Here is a 20,581-nt window from a genome sequence, read left to right as displayed (position 1 = left end):
AGGTTAATGACTCCTATTGGTTGTGTAGTATAGAGGGGTGGCCCTGTACCATGAGGTTAATGACTCCTATTGGTTGTGAAGTATAGAGGGGTGGCCCTGTACCATGAGGTTAATGACTCCTATTGGTTGTGTAGTATAGAGGGGTGGCCCTATACCATGAGGTTAATGACTCCTATTGGTTGTGTAGTATAGAGGGGTGGCCCTGTACCATGAGGTTAATGACTCCTATTGGTTGTGTAGAATAGAGGGGTGGCCCTGTACCATGAGGTTAATGACTCCAATTGGTTGTGTAGTATAGAGGGGTGGCCCTGTACCATGAGGTTAATGACTCCTATTGGTTGTGTAGTATAGAGGGGTGGCCCTGTACCATGAGGTTAATGACTCCTATTGGTTGTGTAGTATAGAGGGGTGGCCCTGTACCATGCGGTTAATGACTCCTATTGATTGTGTAGTATAGAGGGGTGGCCCTGTACCATGAGGTTAATGACTCCTATTGGTTGTGTAGTATAGAGGGGTGGCCCTGTACCATGAGGTTAATGACTCCTATTGGTTGTGTAGTATAGAGGGGTGCACCTGTACCATGAGGTTAATGACTCCTATTGGTTGTGTAGTATAGAGGGGTGGCCCTGTACCATGCGGTTAATGACTCCTATTGGTTGTGTAGTATAGAGGGGTGGCCCTGTACCATGAGGTTAATGACTCCTATTGGTTGTGTAGTATAGAGGGGTGGCCCTGTACCATGCGGTTAATGACTCCTATTGGTTGTGTAGTATAGAGGGGGGCCCTGTACCATGACGTTAATGACTCCTATTGGTTGTGTAGTATAGAGGGGTGGCCCTGTACCATGCGGTTAATGACTCCTATTGGTTGTGTAGTATAGAGGGGGGCCCTGTACCATGACGTTAATGACTCCTATTGGTTGTGTAGTATAGAGGGGTGGCCCTGTACCATGAGGTTAATGACTCCTATTGGTTGTGTAGTATAGAGGGGTGGCCCTGTACCATGAGGTTAATGACTCCTATTGGTTGTGTAGTATAGAGGGGTGGCCCTGTACCATGAGGTTAATGACTCCTATTGGTTGTGTAGTATAGAGGGGTGGACCTGTACCATCACGTTAATGACTCCTATTGGTTGTGTAGTATAGAGGGGTGGCCCTGTACCATGCGGTTAATGACTCCTATTGGTTGTGTAGTATAGAGGGGTGGCCCTGTACCATGAGGTTAATGACTCCTATTGGTTGTGTAGTATAGAGGGGTGGCCCTGTACCATGACGTTAATGACTCCTATTGGTTGTGTAGTATAGAGGGGTGGCCCTATACCATGACGTTAATGACTCCTATTGGTTGTGTAGTATAGAGGGGTGGCCCTGTACCATGGGGTTAATGACTCCTATTGGTTGTGGAGTATAGAGGGGTGGCCCTGTACCATGAGGTTAATGACTCCTATTGGTTGTGAAGTATAGAGGGGTGGCCCTGTACCATGACGTTAATGACTCCTATTGGTTGTGTAGTGGGGTGGCGCTGTACCATGAGGTTAATGACTCCTATTGGTTGTGTAGTATAGAGGGGTGGCCCTGTACCATGACGTTAATGACTCCTATTGGTTGTGTAGTATAGAGGGGTGGCCCTATACCATGACGTTAATGACTCCTATTGGTTGTGTAGTATAGAGGGGTGGCCCTGTACCATGGGGTTAATGACTCCTATTGGTTGTGGAGTATAGAGGGGTGGCCCTGTACCATGAGGTTAATGACTCCTATTGGTTGTGAAGTATAGAGGGGTGGCCCTGTACCATGACGTTAATGACTCCTATTGGTTGTGTAGTATAGTGGGGTGGCCCTGTACCATGAGGTTAATGACTCCTATTGGTTGTGTAGTATAGAGGGGTGGCCCTGTACCATGAGGTTAATGACTCCTATTGGTTGTGTAGTATAGAGGGGTGGCCCTGTACTATGAGGTTAATGACTCCTATTGGTTGTGTAGTATAGAGGGGTGGCCCTGTACCATGACATTAATGACTCCTATTGGTTGTGTAGTATAGAGGGGTGGCCCTGTACCATGAGGTTAATGACTCCTATTGGTTGTGTAGTATAGAGGGGTGGCCCTGTACCATGAGGTTAATGACTCCTATTGGTTGTGTAGTATAGAGGGGTGGCCCTGTACCATGACATTAATGACTCCTATTGGTTGTGTAGTATAGAGGGGTGGCCCTGTACCATGGGGTTAATGACTCCTATTGGTTGTGTAGTATAGAGGGGTGGCCCTGTACCATGAGGTTAATGACTCCTATTGGTTGTGTAGTATAGAGGGGTGGCCCTGTACCATGAGGTTAATGACTCCTATTGGTTGTGTAGTATAGAGGGGTGGCCCTGTACCATGACGTTAATGACTCCTATTGGTTGTGTAGTATAGATGGGTGGCCCTGTACCATGAGGTTAATGACTCCTATTGGTTGTGTAGTATAGAGGGGTGGCCTTGTACCATGAGGTTAATGACTCCTATTGGTTGTGTAGTATAGAGGGGTGGCCCTGTACCATGAGGTTAATGACTCCTATTGGTTGTGAAGTATAGAGGGGTGGCCCTGTACCATGACGTTAATGACTCCTATTGGTTGTGTAGTGGGGTGGCCCTGTACCATGAGGTTAATGACTCCTATTGGTTGTGTAGTATAGAGGGGTGGCCCTGTACCATGAGGTTAATGACTCCTATTGGTTGTGTAGTATAGAGGGGTGGCCCTGTACCATGACGTTAATGACTCCTATTGGTTGTGTAGTATAGAGGGGTGGCCCTGTACCATGGGGTTAATGACTCCTATTGGTTGTGTAGTATAGAGGGGTGGCCCTGTACCATGAGGTTAATGACTCCTATTGGTTGTGTAGTATAGAGGGGTGGCCCTGTACCATGAGGTTAATGACTCCTATTGGTTGTGTAGTATAGAGGGGTGGCCCTGTACCATGACGTTAATGACTCCTATTGGTTGTGTACTATAGAGGGGTGGCCCTGTACCATGAGGTTAATGACTCCTATTGGTTGTGTAGTATAGAGGGGTGGCCCTGTACCATGAGGTTAATGACTCCTATTGGTTGTGTAGTATAGAGGGGTGGCCCTGTACCATGAGGTTAATGACTCCTATTGGTTGTGTAGTATAGAGGGGTGGCCCTGTACCATGAGGTTAATGACTCCTATTGGTTGTGAAGTATAGAGGGGTGGCCCTGTACCATGAGGTTAATGACTCCTATTGGTTGTGTAGTATAGAGGGGTGGCCCTATACCATGAGGTTAATGACTCCTATTGGTTGTGTAGTATAGAGGGGTGGCCCTGTACCATGAGGTTAATGACTCCTATTGGTTGTGTAGAATAGAGGGGTGGCCCTGTACCATGAGGTTAATGACTCCAATTGGTTGTGTAGTATAGAGGGGTGGCCCTGTACCATGAGGTTAATGACTCCTATTGGTTGTGTAGTATAGAGGGGTGGCCCTGTACCATGAGGTTAATGACTCCTATTGGTTGTGTAGTATAGAGGGGTGGCCCTGTACCATGCGGTTAATGACTCCTATTGATTGTGTAGTATAGAGGGGTGGCCCTGTACCATGAGGTTAATGACTCCTATTGGTTGTGTAGTATAGAGGGGTGGCCCTGTACCATGAGGTTAATGACTCCTATTGGTTGTGTAGTATAGAGGGGTGCACCTGTACCATGAGGTTAATGACTCCTATTGGTTGTGTAGTATAGAGGGGTGGCCCTGTACCATGCGGTTAATGACTCCTATTGGTTGTGTAGTATAGAGGGGTGGCCCTGTACCATGAGGTTAATGACTCCTATTGGTTGTGTAGTATAGAGGGGTGGCCCTGTACCATGCGGTTAATGACTCCTATTGGTTGTGTAGTATAGAGGGGGGCCCTGTACCATGACGTTAATGACTCCTATTGGTTGTGTAGTATAGAGGGGTGGCCCTGTACCATGCGGTTAATGACTCCTATTGGTTGTGTAGTATAGAGGGGGGCCCTGTACCATGACGTTAATGACTCCTATTGGTTGTGTAGTATAGAGGGGTGGCCCTGTACCATGAGGTTAATGACTCCTATTGGTTGTGTAGTATAGAGGGGTGGCCCTGTACCATGAGGTTAATGACTCCTATTGGTTGTGTAGTATAGAGGGGTGGCCCTGTACCATGAGGTTAATGACTCCTATTGGTTGTGTAGTATAGAGGGGTGGACCTGTACCATCACGTTAATGACTCCTATTGGTTGTGTAGTATAGAGGGGTGGCCCTGTACCATGCGGTTAATGACTCCTATTGGTTGTGTAGTATAGAGGGGTGGCCCTGTACCATGAGGTTAATGACTCCTATTGGTTGTGTAGTATAGAGGGGTGGCCCTGTACCATGAGGTTAATGACTCCTATTGGTTGTGTAGTATAGAGGGGTGGCCCTGTACCATGAGGTTAATGACTCCTATTGGTTGTGTAGTATAGAGGGGTGGCCCTGTACCATGAGGTTAATGACTCCTATTGGCTGTGTAGTATAGAGGGGTGGATGAAGACGTGCTGGGTGAAGGAGAGTCTTTAGTAACAGGATACATACAATGGGCAGTCTATTTCTGGTAGGGGCCCTGTACCATGAGGTTAATGACTCCTATTGGTTGTGTAGTATAGAGGGGTGGCCCTGTACCATGAGGTTAATGACTCCTATTGGTTGTGTAGTATAGAGGGGTGGCCCTGTACCATGAGGTTAATGACTCCTATTGGTTGTGTAGTATAGAGGGGTGGATGAAGACGTGCTGGGTGAAGGAGAGTCTTTAGTAACAGGATACATACTTTGATACTCACCCACATATCTGACGTAGAAGCCCTTCCTGTTGGTGCCGTGGTCAGACGACCAGCGCAGAAGCAACTGATGACCAGAGGTCGTGAGGTTAAAGGGCGTGGTGATGTCACCGCTGAGTGACGCCAGGCTCTGGCTGTAGATGTTAGGACCTGTTAGGACAGAGAGATGTTAGGACCTGTTAGGACCTGTTAGGACAGAGAGATGTTAGGACCTGTTAGGACAGAGACACAGAGAGATGTTAGGACCTGTTAGGACAGAGACACAGAGAGATGTTATGACCTGTTAGGACAGAGACACAGAGAGATGTTAGGACCTGTTAGGACAGAGACACAGAGAGATGTTATGACCTGTTAGGACAGAGACACAGAGATATGGTAGGACCTGATAGGACAGAGACACAGAGAGATGTTAGGACCTGTTAGGACAGAGACACAGAGAGATGTTAGGACCTGTTAGGACAGAGACACAGAGAGATGTTAGGACCTGATAGGACAGAGACACAGAGAGATGTTAGGACCTGTTAGGACCTGTTAGGACAGAGACACAGAGAGATGTTAGGACCTGTTAGGACCTGATAGGACAGAGACACAGAGAGATGTTAGGACCTGTTAGGACCTGATAGGACAGAGACACAGAGAGATGTTAGGACCTGTTAGGACAGAGACACAGAGAGATGTTAGGACCTGTTAGGACCTGATAGGACAGAGACACAGAGAGATGTTAGGACCTGTTAGGACCTGATAGGACAGAGACACAGAGAGATGTTAGGACCTGTTAGGACCTGATAGGACAGAGACACAGAGAGATGTTATGACCTGTTAGGACCTGATAGGACAGAGACACAGAGAGATTTTATGACCTGTTAGGACCTGATAGGACAGAGACACAGAGAGATGTTAGGACCTGTTAGGACCTGATAGGACAGAGACACAGAGAGATGTTAGGACCTGTTAGGACAGAGACACAGAGAGATGTTAGGACCTGTTAGGACCTGATAGGACAGAGACACAGAGAGATGTTAGGACCTGTTAGGACAGAGACACGGAGAGATGTTAGGACATGTTAGGACAGAGAGATTTTAGGACCTGTTAGGACCTGTTAGGACAGAGAGATGTTAGGACCTATTAGGACCTGTTAGGACAGAGACACAGAGAGATGTTAGGACCTGTTAGGACAGAGAGATGTTAGGACCTGTTAGGACCTGTTAGGACAGAGACACAGAGAGATGTTAGGACCTGATAGGACAGAGACACAGAGAGATGTTAGGACCTGTTAGGACCTGATAGGACAGAGACACAGAGAGATGTTAGGACCTGATAGGACAGAGACACAGAGAGATGTTAGGACCTGTTAGGACAGAGACACAGAGAGATGTTAGGACCTGTTAGGACAGAGAGATGTTAGGACCTGTTAGGACAGAGACACAGAGAGATGTTAGGGCCTGTTAGGACCTGTTAGGACAGAGACACAGAGAGATGTTAGGACCTGTTAGGACAGAGACACAGAGAGATGTTAGGACCTGTTAGGACAGAGAGATGTTAGGACCTGTTATGACAGAGACACAGAGAGATGTTATGACCTGTTAGGACCTGTTAGGACAGAGACACAGATAGATGTTAGGACCTGTTAGGCCAGAGACACAGAGAGATGTTAGGACATGTTAGGACAGAGACACAGAGAGATGTTAGGGCCTGTTAGGACAGAGACACAGAGAGATGGTAGGACCTGTTAGGAGAGAGACACAGAGAGATGTTAGGACCTGTTAGGACAGAGACACAGAGAGATGTTAGGACATGTTTAGGACAGAGAGATGTTAGGACCTGTTAGGACAGAGACACAGAGAGATGTTAGGACCTGTTAGGACCTGATAGGACAGAGACACAGAGAGATGTTAGGACCTGATAGGACAGAGACACAGAGAGATGTTAGGACCTGTTAGGACAGAGACACAGAGAGATGTTAGGACCTGTTAGGACAGAGACACAGAGAGATGTTAGGACCTGTTAGGACCTGATAGGACAGAGACACAGAGAGATGTTAGGACCTGTTAGGACAGAGAGATGTTAGGGCCTGTTAGGACAGAGACACAGAGAGATGTTAGGACCTGTTAGGACAGAGAGATGTTAGGGCCTGTTAGGACAGAGACACAGAGAGATGTTAGGACCTGTTAGGACAGAGACACAGAGAGATGTTAGGACCTGTTAGGACAGAGACACAGAGAGATGTTAGGACATGTTTAGGACAGAGAGATGTTAGGACCTGTTAGGACAGAGACACAGAGAGATGTTAGGACCTGTTAGGACCTGATAGGACAGAGACACAGAGAGATGTTAGGACCTGTTAGGACAGAGACACAGAGAGATGTTATGACCTGTTAGGACCTGTTAGGACAGAGACACAGAGAGATGTTATGACCTGATAGGACAGAGACAAAGAGAGATGTTAGGACCTGTTAGGACAGAGACACAGAGAGATGTTAGGACCTGTTAGGACCTGTTAGGACAGAGACACAGAGAGATGTTAGGACCTGTTAGGACCTGATAGGACAGAGACACAGAGAGATGTTAGGACCTGTTAGGACAGAGACACAGAGAGATGTTAGGACATGTTAGGACAGAGACACAGAGAGATGTTAGGACCTGTTAGGACAGAGACACAGAGAGATGTTAGGACCTGTTAGGACCTGATAGGACAGAGACACAGAGAGATGTTAGGACCTGTTAGGACAGAGACACAGAGAGATGTTAGGACCTGTTAGGACCTGTTAGGACAGAGACACAGAGAGATGTTAGGACCTGTTAGGACATGTTAGGACAGAGACACAGAGAGATGGTAATGCTGTTTCAGGTGAATGTTCTGGCTCCGCAAACACAGAAAAGCACACGGTCGGATAGTTAATAGGTGGAACATTCCCTCCATGTGTGTACTGTATAACATGTACTGTATAACATGTACTGTATAACATGTACTGTATAACATGTACTGTATAACATGTACTGTAAAACATGTACTGTATAACATGTACTGTATAACATGTACTGTAAAACATGTACTGTAAAACATGTACTGTAAAACATGTACTGTAAAACATGTACTGTAAAACATGTACTGTAAAACATGTACTGTATAACATGTACTGTATAACATGTACTGTATAACATGTACTGTAAAACATGTACTGTAAAACATGTACTGTAAAACATGTACTGTATAACATGTACTGTATAACATGTACTGTAAAACATGTACTGTATAACATGTACTGTATAACATGTACTGTATAACATGTACTGTAAAACATGTACTGTATAACATGTACTGTAAAACATGTACTGTAAAACATGTACTGTATAACATGTACTGTAAAACATGTACTGTAAAACATGTACTGTATAACATGTACTGTAAAACATGTACTGTATAACATGTACTGTAAAACATGTACTGTATAACATGTACTGTAAAACATGTACTGTATAACATGTACTGTAAAACATGTACTGTATAACATGTACTGTAAAACATGTACTGTATAACATGTACTGTAAAACATGTACTGTATAACATGTACTGTATAACATGTACTGTAAAACATGTACTGTATAACATGTACTGTATAACATGTACTGTATAACATGTACTGTGTAACCACACTTGGTGGCTGGTTAGCTCCTCTATTGGAATTCAAAGCGTGATTCGTTGTATTCGTCCGACCTTGCAGTGGCTGGGTTTATTCATCTTTAAGTAGTCAATTACACTAGCAAATAGCCATATTGCTTTGACTCAGACCTCAATAAAGTAGGGTTGACTCAATTTGACAATCTCCGTAAATAATGTTCCCTCTAAACGTCCCGCTTGCCCGGCGGTGCGCCCTCCTGCAGGACTGATGCGCAGAAGCAAAGCCAGGCGGCACAGAGATCCAACGTCGCTGAGTTCGCCCAATTAGTTTACACTATATATTGTAGATCAACTTTTTTATTTTTTATTTTATGAACCAGCATTATATCAGCCCATTTCCAATGCAACAAACCAAACCAGATTTAACTTTGCAAGATTGAGTCTGTGATTTAGTTGTAGGCAGAGCCAGAGAGCAACGGACGAGAAGGATATCGGGGAGAGGTCTTTCAATCACCGGGCGAGTGTCTGCGCTTCTCAGGTCAGAGCGGCGTGTGGCCCGTATGTAGATAGTCTTTGTTATTTAGCGAGTTGTTAGCCCAGTTATAGAGATGTATAGGTCAACAATGGGGAGTTACTGCTTCCCTACCGGAACACAAAACGTGTCGGCTACATTACCTGCTGTGGGTGAAAACGCAGTCAGGTAAAATAAAATTAAAGGGACAGTATTGTATTTTGAGACAGGCTTGAATGGGCAAATAAACCAATAGTCAGAGGGGTACAGTGTCTAATTCCCTGTATGGTGCTAATATATATATATATCTATATATATATATTTCTAAGTGGTTACTTGCATCACATAACACAATACAATGCAATTTACATTCACCTATTTAGCCCATGGTCTTACAGACTAATACATAAACTCATGAATTAATGTCCACGTCCTTCACAATGTAAACACATCTCATACATTGTAGACTGGCACTGAACACCGCATGTAGGTTACTGTGGGCTATATTATAGATATCAAAAGCTATTTCCATGTGAAATTGTTGCACAACATTCTCACGACTTTCAAGTTTCCACTCACAAGACCCTAAAATTGGCTCAGTGCCCCAAACAATTAGAGGGAACATTGGTTGTCAAGCAGAGGTGCAACTTTGGTTTTAGAAGTGGGGGGTGGGGGGGACATGATAAATGTATTATTATTATCATTAGTTATTATTGTATGTTTTGTCGGGTAAACACTCCAAACAACCTATCAGAAGCGTCCGTATGGTCCTAAAGCAAACTGATGCCTTGTTTGGTTTCAATGATAAAACTGGAAGGGACACATTTCTGAATATGGGGGGGGGTGGACATGGCCCCCCCATCCACAGTGAAAGTTGCATCCCCTGGTTGAAAGTGATAGTTTACTTAGGTAAAGTAATCTGGCATTTAGGATTAGAACAAGGGTGCTTGGAAGGGTGCTTGGAAGGGTGCTTGGAAGGGTGCTTGGAAGGGGGCTTTGAAGGGGGCTTGGAAGGGGGCTTGGAAGGGGGCTTGGAAGGGGGCTTGGAAGGGTGCTTGGATGGGTGCTTGGAAGGGGGCTTGGAAGGGTGCTTGGAAGGGTGCTTGGAAGGGTGCTTGGATGGGTGCTTGGAAGGGTGCTTGGAAGGGGGCTTGGAAGGGGGCTTGGAAGGGGGCTTGGAAGGATGCTTGAAAGGGTGCTTGGAAGGCTGCTTGGAAGGGGGCTTGGAAGGATGCTTGAAAGGGTGCTTGGAAGGGGGCTTGGAAGGATGCTTGAAAGGGTGCTTGGACGGGGGCTTGGACGGGGGCTTGGACGGGGGCTTGGAAGGATGCTTGGAAGGGGGCTTGGAAGGGTGCTTGGAAGGGGGCTTGGAAGGGTGCTTGGAAGGGGGCTTGGAAGGATGCTTGGAAGGGTGCTTGGAAGGATGCTTGGAAGGGGGCTTGGAAGGGTGCTTGGAAGGGTGCTTGGAAGGGTGCTTGGAAGGGTGCTTGGAAGGGGACTTGGAAGGGTGCTTGGAAGGGGGCTTGGAAGGATGCTTGAAAGGGTGCTTGGAAGCAGGCTTGGAAGGTTGCTTGGAGTAAGGTCTGAGTTTAAAAACGCACAATTAATGGCTGAGGGATTCATTATCTAAAGCCTTTACATGACAGATCAAATCTATGGTCATTTTTGCAAATTATCCGGCGATGAGAGATGTGAAGAGAGAGGATTAACTGCAATACTCAAAGTGACGTTGATAAATGTCCCACCGTCAAATATCTCCAGGATGTCAAACTCCTTCTCTGTCTGGAAGAGCTGGAAGTGGAGGGTGACGTTGTAGCCCTTCTCTACGTTGATGAGCCAGGAACACGTCTGGAGGTTGTGGTAACTGTCTGGGTAGCCGGGACTCAGGATCACCCCCGTGGAGTCGAAACGGACCTCGTTAGCAGGACATTGTACTGCGGGTGGAAAGAGGACAGAGAGTGACAGAGTGAAGTGAGAGGACATAGTGAAGTGAGAGGTCAGAGTGAAGTGAGAGGTCAGAGTGAAGTGAGATGACAGAGTGAAGTGAGATGACAGGGTGATGTTAGAGGACAGAGTGATGTTAGAGGATCGAGTGATGTTAGAGGACAGAGTGATGTTAGATGACAGTGATGTTAGATGACAGAGTGATGTTAGAGGACAGAGATGACAGAGATGACAGAGTGATGTGAGCCCTGGGGCTGGGGCTGTGACTGGGGCTGTGGCTGGGGCTGTGACTGGGACTGGGGCTGTGACTGTGGCTGTGGCTGGGGCAGTGACTGGGGCTGTGACTGGGGCTGTGACTGGGGCTGGGGCTGGGGCTGTGACTGTGGCTGTGGCTGGGGCTGGGGCAGTGACTGGGGCTGTGACTGGGGCTGTGACTGGGGCTGGGACTGGGGCTGGGGCTGTAACTGGGGCTGGGGCTGTGGCTGGGGCTGTGGCTGGGACTGGGGCTCTGACTGGGGCTGGGGCTGTGACTGGGGCTGTGACTGGGACTGGGACTGGGGCTGGGGCTGTGACTGGGGCTGTGACTGGGGCTGGGACTGGGGCTGTGACTGGGGCTGGGGCTGTGACTGGGGCTGGGGCTGTGACTGGGGCTGGGGCTGGGGCTGGGGCTGTGACTGGGGCTGGGGCTGGGGCTGTGACTGGGGCTGTGACTGGGGCTGTGACTGGGGCTGTGACTGTGGCTGTGGCTGGGGCTGGGGCAGTGACTGGGGCTGTGACTGGGGCTGTGACTGGGGCTGGGGCTGTGACTGGGGCTGGGGCTGTGACTGTGGCTGGGGCTGGGGCTGTGACTGGGGCTGTGACTGGGGCTGTGACTGGGGCTGTGACTGGGGCTGGGGCTGTGACTGGGGCTGTGACTGTGACTGGGGCTGTGACTGGGGCTGTGACTGTGACTGGGGCTGTGACTGGGGCTGTGACTGGGGCTGTGACTGGGGCTGTGACTGGGGCTGTGACTGGGGCTGTGACTGGGGCTGGGGCTGTGACTGGGGCTGGGGCTGGGGCTGGGGCTGGGGCTGTGACTGGGGCTGTGACTGGGGCTGTGACTGGGGCTGGGGCTGTGACTGGGGCTGGGGCTGTGACTGGGGCTGTGACTGGGGCTGGGGCTGTGACTGGGGCTGGGGCTGGGACTGTGACTGGGGCTGGGGCTGTGACTGGGGCTGGGGCTGTGACTGGGGCTGTGACTGGGGCTGGGGCTGTGACTGGGGCTGGGGCTGTGACTGGGGCTGTGACTGGGGCTGGGGCTGTGACTGGGGCTGGGGCTGTGACTGGGGCTGTGGCTGTGACTGGGGCTGGGGCTGTGACTGGGGCTGTGACTGGGGCTGTGACTGGGGCTGGGGCTGGGGCTGTGACTGGGGCTGGGGCTGTGACTGGGGCTGGGGCTGTGACTGGGGCTGTGACTGGGGCTGGGGCTGTGACTGGGGCTGTGACTGGGGCTGTGACTGGGGCTGTGACTGGGGCTGGGGCTGTGACTGGGGCTGGGGCTGTGACTGGGGCTGTGACTGGGGCTGGGGCTGTGACTGGGGCTGGGGCTGTGACTGGGGCTGTGGCTGTGACTGGGGCTGGGGCTGTGACTGGGGCTGTGACTGGGGCTGTGACTGGGGCTGTGACTGGGGCTGTGACTGGGGCTGGGGCTGTGACTGGGGCTGTGACTGTGACTGGGGCTGGGGCTGTGACTGGGGCTGTGACTGGGGCTGTGACTGGGGCTGGGGCTGTGACTGGGGCTGTGACTGGGGCTGTGACTGGGGCTGGGGCTGGGGCTGTGACTGGGGCTGGGGCTGTGACTGGGGCTGGGGCTGTGACTGGGGCTGTGACTGGGGCTGGGGCTGTGACTGGGGCTGGGGCTGTGACTGGGGCTGGGGCTGTGACTGGGGCTGTGACTGGGACTGTGACTGGGGCTGTGACTGGGGCTGTGACTGGGGCTGGGGCTGGGGCTGTGACTGGGGCTGGGGCTGTGACTGGGGCTGTGACTGGGACTGTGACTGGGACTGTGACTGGGGCTGTGACTGGGGCTGGGGCTGTGACTGGGGCTGTGACTGGGGCTGGGGCTGTGACTGGGGCTGGGGCTGTGACTGGGGCTGGGGCTGTGACTGGGACTGTGACTGGGGTTGTGACTGGGGCTGTGACTGGGGCTGGGGCTGTGACTGGGGCTGGGGATGTGACTGGGGCTGGGGCTGTGACTGGGACTGTGACTGGGGTTGTGACTGTGACTGGGACTGTGACTGGGGTTGTGACTGGGGTTGTGACTGGGACTGTGACTGGGGTTGTGACTGTGACTGGGACTGTGACTGGGGTTGTGACTGGGGTTGTGACTGGGACTGTGACTGGGGTTGTGACTGGGACTGTGACTGGGGTTGTGACTGTGACTGGGACTGTGACTGGGGTTGTGACTAGGGTTGTGACTGTGACTGTGACTGGGGCTGGGGCTGTGACTGGGGCTGTGACTGGGACTGTGACTGGGGTTGTGACTGGGACTGTGACTGGGGTTGTGACTGTGACTGGGACTGTGACTGGGGTTGTGACTGGGGTTGTGACTGGGGCTGTGACTGGGACTGTGACTGTGACTGGGACTGTGACTGGGGTTGTGACTGGGGTTGTGACTGGGGCTGTGACTGGGACTGTGACTGGGGTTGTGACTGGAGCTGTGACTGGGGCTGGGGCTGGGGCTGTGACTGGGGCTGTGACTGGGGCTGGGGCTGTGACTGGGGCTGGGGCTGTGACTGGGGCTGTGACTGGGGCTGGGGCTGTGACTGTGACTGGGGCTGTGACTGGGGCTGGGGCTGGGGCTGTGACTGGGGCTGTGACTGGGGCTGGGGCTGTGACTGGGGCTGGGGCTGGGGCTGGGGCTGTGACTGGGGCTGGGGCTGTGACTGGGGCTGGGGCTGTGACTGGGGCTGTGGCTGTGACTGGGGCTGGGGCTGTGACTGGGGCTGTGACTGGGGCTGTGACTGGGGCTGTGACTGGGGCTGGGGCTGTGACTGGGGCTGGGGCTGTGACTGGGGCTGGGGCTGTGACTGGGGCTGTGACTGGGGCTGTGACTGGGGCTGGGGCTGTGACTGGGGCTGTGACTGGGGCTGTGACTGGGGCTGGTGCTGGGGCTGTGACTGGGGCTGGGGCTGTGACTGGGGCTGGGGCTGTGACTGGGGCTGTGACTGGGGCTGGGGCTGTGACTGGGGCTGGGGCTGTGACTGGGGCTGGGGCTGTGACTGGGGCTGGGGCTGTGACTGGGGCTGTGACTGGGGCTGTGACTGGGGCTGGGGCTGTGACTGGGGCTGTGACTGGGGCTGGGGCTGTGACTGGGGCTGGGGCTGTGACTGGGGCTGTGACTGGGGCTGGGGCTGTGACTGTGACTGGGGCTGGGGCTGGGGCTGTGACTGGGGCTGTGACTGGGGCTGTGACTGGGGCTGTGACTGGGGCTGGGGCTGTGACTGGGGCTGGGGCTGTGACTGGGGCTGTGACTGGGGTTGTGACTGTGACTGGGACTGTGACTGGGGCTGTGACTGGGGCTGTGACTGGGGCTGGGGCTGTGACTGGGGCTGTGACTGGGGCTGGGGCTGTGACTGGGGCTGGGGCTGTGACTGGGCCTGGGGCTGTGACTGGGACTGTGACTGGGGTTGTGACTGGGGCTGTGACTGGGGCTGGGGCTGTGACTGGGGCTGGGGATGTGACTGGGGCTGGGGCTGTGACTGGGACTGTGACTGGGGTTGTGACTGTGACTGGGACTGTGACTGGGGTTGTGACTGGGGTTGTGACTGGGACTGTGACTGGGGTTGTGACTGTGACTGGGACTGTGACTGGGGTTGTGACTGGGGTTGTGACTGGGACTGTGACTGGGGTTGTGACTGGGACTGTGACTGGGGTTGTGACTGTGACTGGGACTGTGACTGGGGTTGTGACTAGGGTTGTGACTGGGACTGTGACTGTGACTGGGGCTGGGGCTGTGACTGGGGCTGTGACTGGGACTGTGACTGGGGTTGTGACTGGGACTGTGACTGGGGTTGTGACTGTGACTGGGACTGTGACTGGGGTTGTGACTGGGGTTGTGACTGGGGCTGTGACTGGGACTGTGACTGTGACTGGGACTGTGACTGGGGTTGTGACTGGGGTTGTGACTGGGGCTGTGACTGGGACTGTGACTGGGGTTGTGACTGGGGCTGTGACTGGGGCTGGGGCTGTGACTGGGGCTGGGGCTGTGACTGGGGCTGGGGCTGGGGCTGTGACTGGGGCTGTGACTGGGGCTGTGACTGTAACTGGGGCTGGGGCTGTGACTGGGGCTGTGACTGGGGCTGTGACTGTAACTGGGGCTGGGGCTGTGACTGGGGCTGTGACTGGGGCTGTGACTGTAACTGGGGCTGGGGCTGTGACTGGGGTTGTGACTGTGACTGGGACTGTGACTGGGGCTGTGACTGGGGCTGTGACTGGGGCTGTGACTGTAACTGGGGCTGGGGCTGTGACTGGGGCTGTGACTGGGGCTGTGACTGTAACTGGGGCTGGGGCTGTGACTGTAACTGGGGCTGGGGCTGTGACTGGGGCTGTGACTGGGGCTGTGACTGTAACTGGGGCTGGGGCTGTGACTGGGGCTGTGACTGGGGCTGTGACTGTAACTGGGGCTGGGGCTGTGACTGGGGCTGTGACTGGGGCTGTGACTGTAACTGTGACTGGGGCTGTGACTGGGGCTGGGGCTGTGACTGGGGCAGGGGCTGTGACTGTAACTGGGACTGGGACTGGGGCTGTGACTGGGGCTGGGGCTGGGGATGGGGCTGTGACTGGGGCTGGGGCTGTGACTGGGGCTGTGACTGGGGCTGGGACTGGGGCTGGGACTGGGGCTGTGACTGTAACTGGGACTGGGACTGGGGCTGTGACTGGGGCTGGGGCTGTGACTGGGGCTGTGACTGGGGCTGTGACTGTAACTGGGACTGGGACTGTGACTGGGGCTGGGGCTGGGGCTGTGACTGGGGCTGGGGCTGTGACTGGGGCTGGGGCTGTGACTGGGGCTGGGGCTGTGACTGGGGCTGGGGCTGGGGCTGGGGCTGTGACTGGGGCTGGGGCTGTGACTGGGGCTGGGGCTGGGGCTGGGGCTGGGGCTGGGGCTGGGGCTGTGACTGGGGCTGGGGCTGTGACTGGGGCTGGGGCTGGGACTGGGGCTGTGACTGGGACTGGGGCTGGGACTGTGACTGGGGCTGTGACTGGGGCTGGGGCTGTGACTGGGGCTGTGACTGGGGCTGTGACTGGGGCTGTGACTGGGGCTGGGGCTGTGACTGGGGCTGTGACTGGGGCTGTGACTGGGCCTGTGACTGGGGCTGTGACTGGGGCTGTGACTGGGGCTGTGACTGGGGCTGGGACTGGGGCTGTGACTGGGGCTGGGGCTGTGACTGGGGCTGGGGCTGTGACTGGGGCTGTGACTGGGGCTGGGACTGGGACTGTGACTGGGGCTGTGACTGGGGCTGTGACTGGGGCTGGGGCTGTGACTGGGGCTGTGACTGGGGCTGTGACTGGGGCTGGGGCTGTGACTGGGGCTGGGGCTGTGACTGGGGCTGTGACTGGGGCTGTGACTGGGACTGTGACTGGGACTGTGACTGGGGCTGTGACTGGGGCTGTGACTGGGGCTGTGACTGGGGCTGGGACTGGGGCTGGGGCTGGGACTTGGGCTGTGACTGGGGCTGGGGCTGTGACTGGGGCTGTGACTGTAACTGGGGCTGTGACTGGGGCTGTGACTGGGGCTGTGACTGGGGCTGTGACTGGGGCTGGGGCTGTGACTGGGGCTGTGACTGGGGCTGTGACTGGGGCTGTGACTGGGGCTGGGGCTGTGACTGGGGCTGTGACTGGGGCTGTGACTGGGGCTGGGACTGTGACTGGGGCTGGGGCTGTGACTGGGGCTGGGGCTGTGACTGGGGCTGGGGCTGTGACTGGGGCTGTGACTGGGGCTGTGACTGGGGCTGTGACTGTGACTGGGGCTGGGGCTGGGACTGGGACTGGGGCTGTGACTGGGGCTGGGACTGGGGCTGTGACTGGGGCTGTGACTGGGGCTGGGGCTGTGACTGGGGCTGTGACTGGGGCTGTGACTGGGGCTGGGACTGGGGCTGTGACTGGGGCTGTTACTGGGGCTGGGGCTGTGACTGGGGCTGTGACTGGGGCTGTGACTGGGGCTGTGACTGTGACTGGGGCTGTGACTGGGGCTGGGACTGGGGCTGTGACTGGGGCTGTGACTGGGGCTGTGACTGGGGCTGTGACTGGGGCTGTGACTGGGGCTGGGGCTGGGGCTGTGACTGGGGCTGTGACTGGGACTGTGACTGGGACTGTGACTGGGGCTGTGACTGGGGCTGTGACTGGGGCTGTGACTGGGGCTGGGACTGGGGCTGTGACTGGGGCTGGGGCTGTGACTGGGGCTGGGGCTGTGACTGGGGCTGTGACTGGGGCTGGGACTGGGACTGTGACTGGGGCTGTGACTGGGGCTGGGGCTGTGACTGGGACTGGGGCTGTGACTGGGGCTGGGGCTGTGACTGGGGCTGTGACTGGGGCTGTGACTGGGGCTGGGGCTGTGACTGGGGCTGGGGCTGTGACTGGGGCTGTGACTGGGGCTGTGACTGGGACTGTGACTGGGACTGTGACTGGGGCTGTGACTGGGGCTGTGACTGGGGCTGTGACTGGGGCTGGGACTGGGGCTGGGGCTGGGACTGGGGCTGTGACTGGGGCTGGGGCTGTGACTGGGGCTGTGACTGTAACTGGGGCTGTGACTGGGGCTGTGACTGGGGCTGTGACTGGGGCTGTGACTGGGGCTGGGGCTGTGACTGGGGCTGTGACTGGGGCTGTGACTGGGGCTGTGACTGGGGCTGGGGCTGTGACTGGGGCTGTGACTGGGGCTGTGACTGGGGCTGGGACTGTGACTGGGGCTGGGGCTGTGACTGGGGCTGGGGCTGTGACTGGGGCTGGGGCTGTGACTGGGGCTGTGACTGGGGCTGTGACTGGGGCTGTGACTGTGACTGGGGCTGGGGCTGGGACTGGGACTGGGGCTGTGACTGGGGCTGGGACTGGGGCTGTGACTGGGGCTGTGACTGGGGCTGGGGCTGTGACTGGGGCTGTGACTGGGGCTGTGACTGGGGCTGTGACTGGGGCTGGGACTGGGGCTGTGACTGGGGCTGTTACTGGGGCTGGGGCTGTGACTGGGGCTGTGACTGGGGCTGTGACTGGGGCTGTGACTGTGACTGTGACTGGGGCTGTGACTGGGGCTGGGACTGGGGCTGTGACTGGGGCTGTGACTGGGGCTGTGACTGGGGCTGTGACTGGGGCTGGGACTGGGGCTGGGACTGGGGCTGGGACTGGGGCTGTGACTGGGGCTGTGGCTGGGGCTGTGACTGGGGCTGGGGCTGTGACTGGGGCTGTGACTGGGGCTGTGACTGGGGCTGTGACTGGGGCTGGGGCTGTGACTGGGGCTGGGGCTGTGGTTGTGACTGGGGCTGGGACTGGGGCTGTGACTGGGGCTGTGACTGGGGCTGTGACTGGGGCTGTGACTGGGGCTGGGACTGGGGCTGGGACTGGGGCTGTGACTGGGGCTGTGACTGGGGCTGTGGCTGGGGCTGTGACTGGGGCTGGGGCTGTGACTGGGGCTGTGACTGGGGCTGTGACTGGGGCTGTGACTGGGGCTGGGGCTGTGACTGGGGCTGGGGCTGTGGTTGTGACTGGGGCTGGGGCTGTGACTGGGGCTGTGACTGGGGTTGTGACTGTGGCTGGGGCTGTGACTGTGGCTGTGACTGGGGCTGGGGCTGTGACTGGGGCTGTGACTGGGGCTGTGACTGGAGCTGTGACTGGGGCTGGGGCTGGGGCTGGGGCTGGGGCTGGGGCTGTGACTGGGGCTGTGACTGGGGTTGTGACTGGGGCTGGGGCTGTGACTGGGGCTGGGGCTGTGGGTGTGACTGTTGGTGTGACTGGGGCTGTGACTGGGGCTGGGGCTGTGGGTGTGACTGTTGGTGTGACTGGGGCTGTGGGTGTGACAGAGCCTCATTGGACCATGCTGGTCATTTATGAACATTTGAACATCTTGGCCATGTTCTGTTATAATATCCACCCGGCACAGCCAGAAGAGAACTGGCCACCCCTCATAGCCTGGTTCCTCTCTAGGTTTCCTCCTTAGGTTTTGGCCTTTCTAGGGAGTTTTTCCTAGCCACCGTGCTTCTACACCTGCATTGCTTGCTGTTTGGGGGTTTAAGGCTGGGTTTCTGTACAGCACTTTGAGATATTGGCTGATGTACGAAGGGCTATATAAATACATTTGATTTTATGTGATTTGAGTGATGCTTTCAGTTTAGAAGCTCTCCAGATCTATGACCCCTGGTCAAAAGCTGTGTTCTACATAGGGGACGCCATTACAGATGCAGCCGATGCTAACCTTGGCAGAGAGGTGGAGGGCCGTCCATCTGGAGCCTCTCCCCCAGTCTGCACGTCAGGATCTCTGAGCCCAACAGGGTGAACCCTGGCAGGCACTGGTACCGGATAATGTCCCCTGGAGGAACCACACACATACACACACACGCACGCACACACACACACAGTCTTTCAGAAAGGAGGCATAGACATCCCTAAACACCACCACGCCTGGCTTGATGTAATCAGATGCCAGGCCAGCTCAACCAAGCACAGCTAAAGTTTTTTGAAATAAATCAAATACTATTTGAACCCAAGTCTGACTGACGACAATACTGTAGACGTCAAGGAGTTATCAAGATGGACACTCTGATGAAGAGCTGGGGTACCGTTGATACAACAATATCATCGTATCTTGGAAGGAAACAGGGCCTTGAAAAAGTATTCAGAGAGAGTGGATTTCTTCACATTTTATTGTGTTACAAAGTGGGATTAACATTGATTTATTTGTCGTTTTTGGAGATTTCGTTTTCATTTAACCTCGAGTGAGCGAGACAAAGGCAGTTCTTGAACATGGGGTGAGACATTCTCACAAATTTGTAAATAAAGCCAGTTTGCTATTTAGAATACATTATTTGGGGTGGCAGGGTAGCCTAGTGGTTAGAGCGTTGGACTAGTAACCGAAAGGTTGCAAAATCGAATCCCCGAGCTGACAAGGTAAAAATGTGTCGTACTGCCGCTGAACAGGCAGTTAACCCACTGTTTCTAGGCCGTCATTGAAAATAAGAATTTGTTCTTAACTGACTTGTCTAGTTAAATTTTAAAAATTAAAAAAATAATTAAACAAACATTTCTGGAGAAACCTAAGTTGATTATTTATCAGACATCACTTGCTGAAATTCAGTGAACAGATATGTCATTGAATATTTTAGTTTCTCCATGCTTGTCTCAGAGCAGCGCAAAACAGTGATGAAATAGATGTCCACAGCAATTTCACGATTGTTGAAATGGACGGACCAAGGCGCAGCATGATTTGAGTTCCACATGTTTATTTAAAGTGAAACTTTTCAACAAAATATATTTTTTTAAAGCAATGAAACCATGACTACGTGGTGCAACAAACACAATATCCCACAAAGCTGTGAGAAAGGGCTTCCGAAATATGATCCCCAATTAGAGGCAACGATTACCAGCTGCCTCTAATTGGGAAACATACAACTCACCAACTTAGAAATAGAATGACTAGAACACCCCCCGAGTCACGCTCTGACCC

At 53.9% G+C, this 20,581-nt stretch overlaps 5 protein-coding genes across 5 annotated transcripts in view; all 5 read right to left on the bottom strand.

Annotated features, from left to right (window-relative positions):
* Window positions 1-20,581, bottom strand: part of LOC135519842 (CUB and sushi domain-containing protein 3-like) — a 241,788-nt gene that overhangs the window by 129,925 nt on the left and 91,282 nt on the right. Inside the window, exons 15-17 of the mRNA XM_064945048.1 lie at window positions 19,334-19,447; window positions 10,698-10,886; window positions 4,826-4,972 (exon numbers count right to left, since the gene is read on the bottom strand). Coding sequence (XP_064801120.1) covers window positions 4,826-4,972; window positions 10,698-10,886; window positions 19,334-19,447 — 450 coding nt within the window. The remainder of the gene's footprint in view (window positions 1-4,825; window positions 4,973-10,697; window positions 10,887-19,333; window positions 19,448-20,581) is intronic.
* Window positions 12,251-13,156, bottom strand: LOC135521310 (DNA-directed RNA polymerase II subunit RPB1-like; the record flags this gene model as incomplete). The annotated part of the gene is made up of 1 exon (XM_064947230.1): window positions 12,251-13,156. A coding segment is annotated over one exon (906 nt), but the record flags the coding sequence as incomplete, so codon positions are not given.
* On the bottom strand, window positions 13,628-16,018 carry LOC135521308 (cell surface glycoprotein 1-like; the record flags this gene model as incomplete). Its single annotated transcript, XM_064947227.1, has 2 exons — window positions 13,628-14,502; window positions 14,584-16,018. Coding segments are annotated over 2 exons (2,310 nt in total), but the record flags the coding sequence as incomplete, so codon positions are not given.
* LOC135520983 (DNA-directed RNA polymerase II subunit RPB1-like) lies at window positions 16,349-17,362 on the bottom strand (the record flags this gene model as incomplete). Its single annotated transcript, XM_064946870.1, has 1 exon — window positions 16,349-17,362. A coding segment is annotated over one exon (1,014 nt), but the record flags the coding sequence as incomplete, so codon positions are not given.
* Window positions 17,543-18,520, bottom strand: LOC135520984 (DNA-directed RNA polymerase II subunit RPB1-like; the record flags this gene model as incomplete). The annotated part of the gene is made up of 1 exon (XM_064946871.1): window positions 17,543-18,520. A coding segment is annotated over one exon (978 nt), but the record flags the coding sequence as incomplete, so codon positions are not given.

Source organism: Oncorhynchus masou, chromosome 29 (genome assembly GCF_036934945.1).
Source record: "Oncorhynchus masou masou isolate Uvic2021 chromosome 29, UVic_Omas_1.1, whole genome shotgun sequence".
In the NCBI taxonomy this organism is placed as follows: Eukaryota; Metazoa; Chordata; class Actinopteri; order Salmoniformes; family Salmonidae; genus Oncorhynchus; species Oncorhynchus masou.
The sequence above is the reverse complement of the archived record's forward strand: the minus strand, read 5'-3'. Positions and strand labels throughout refer to the sequence as shown.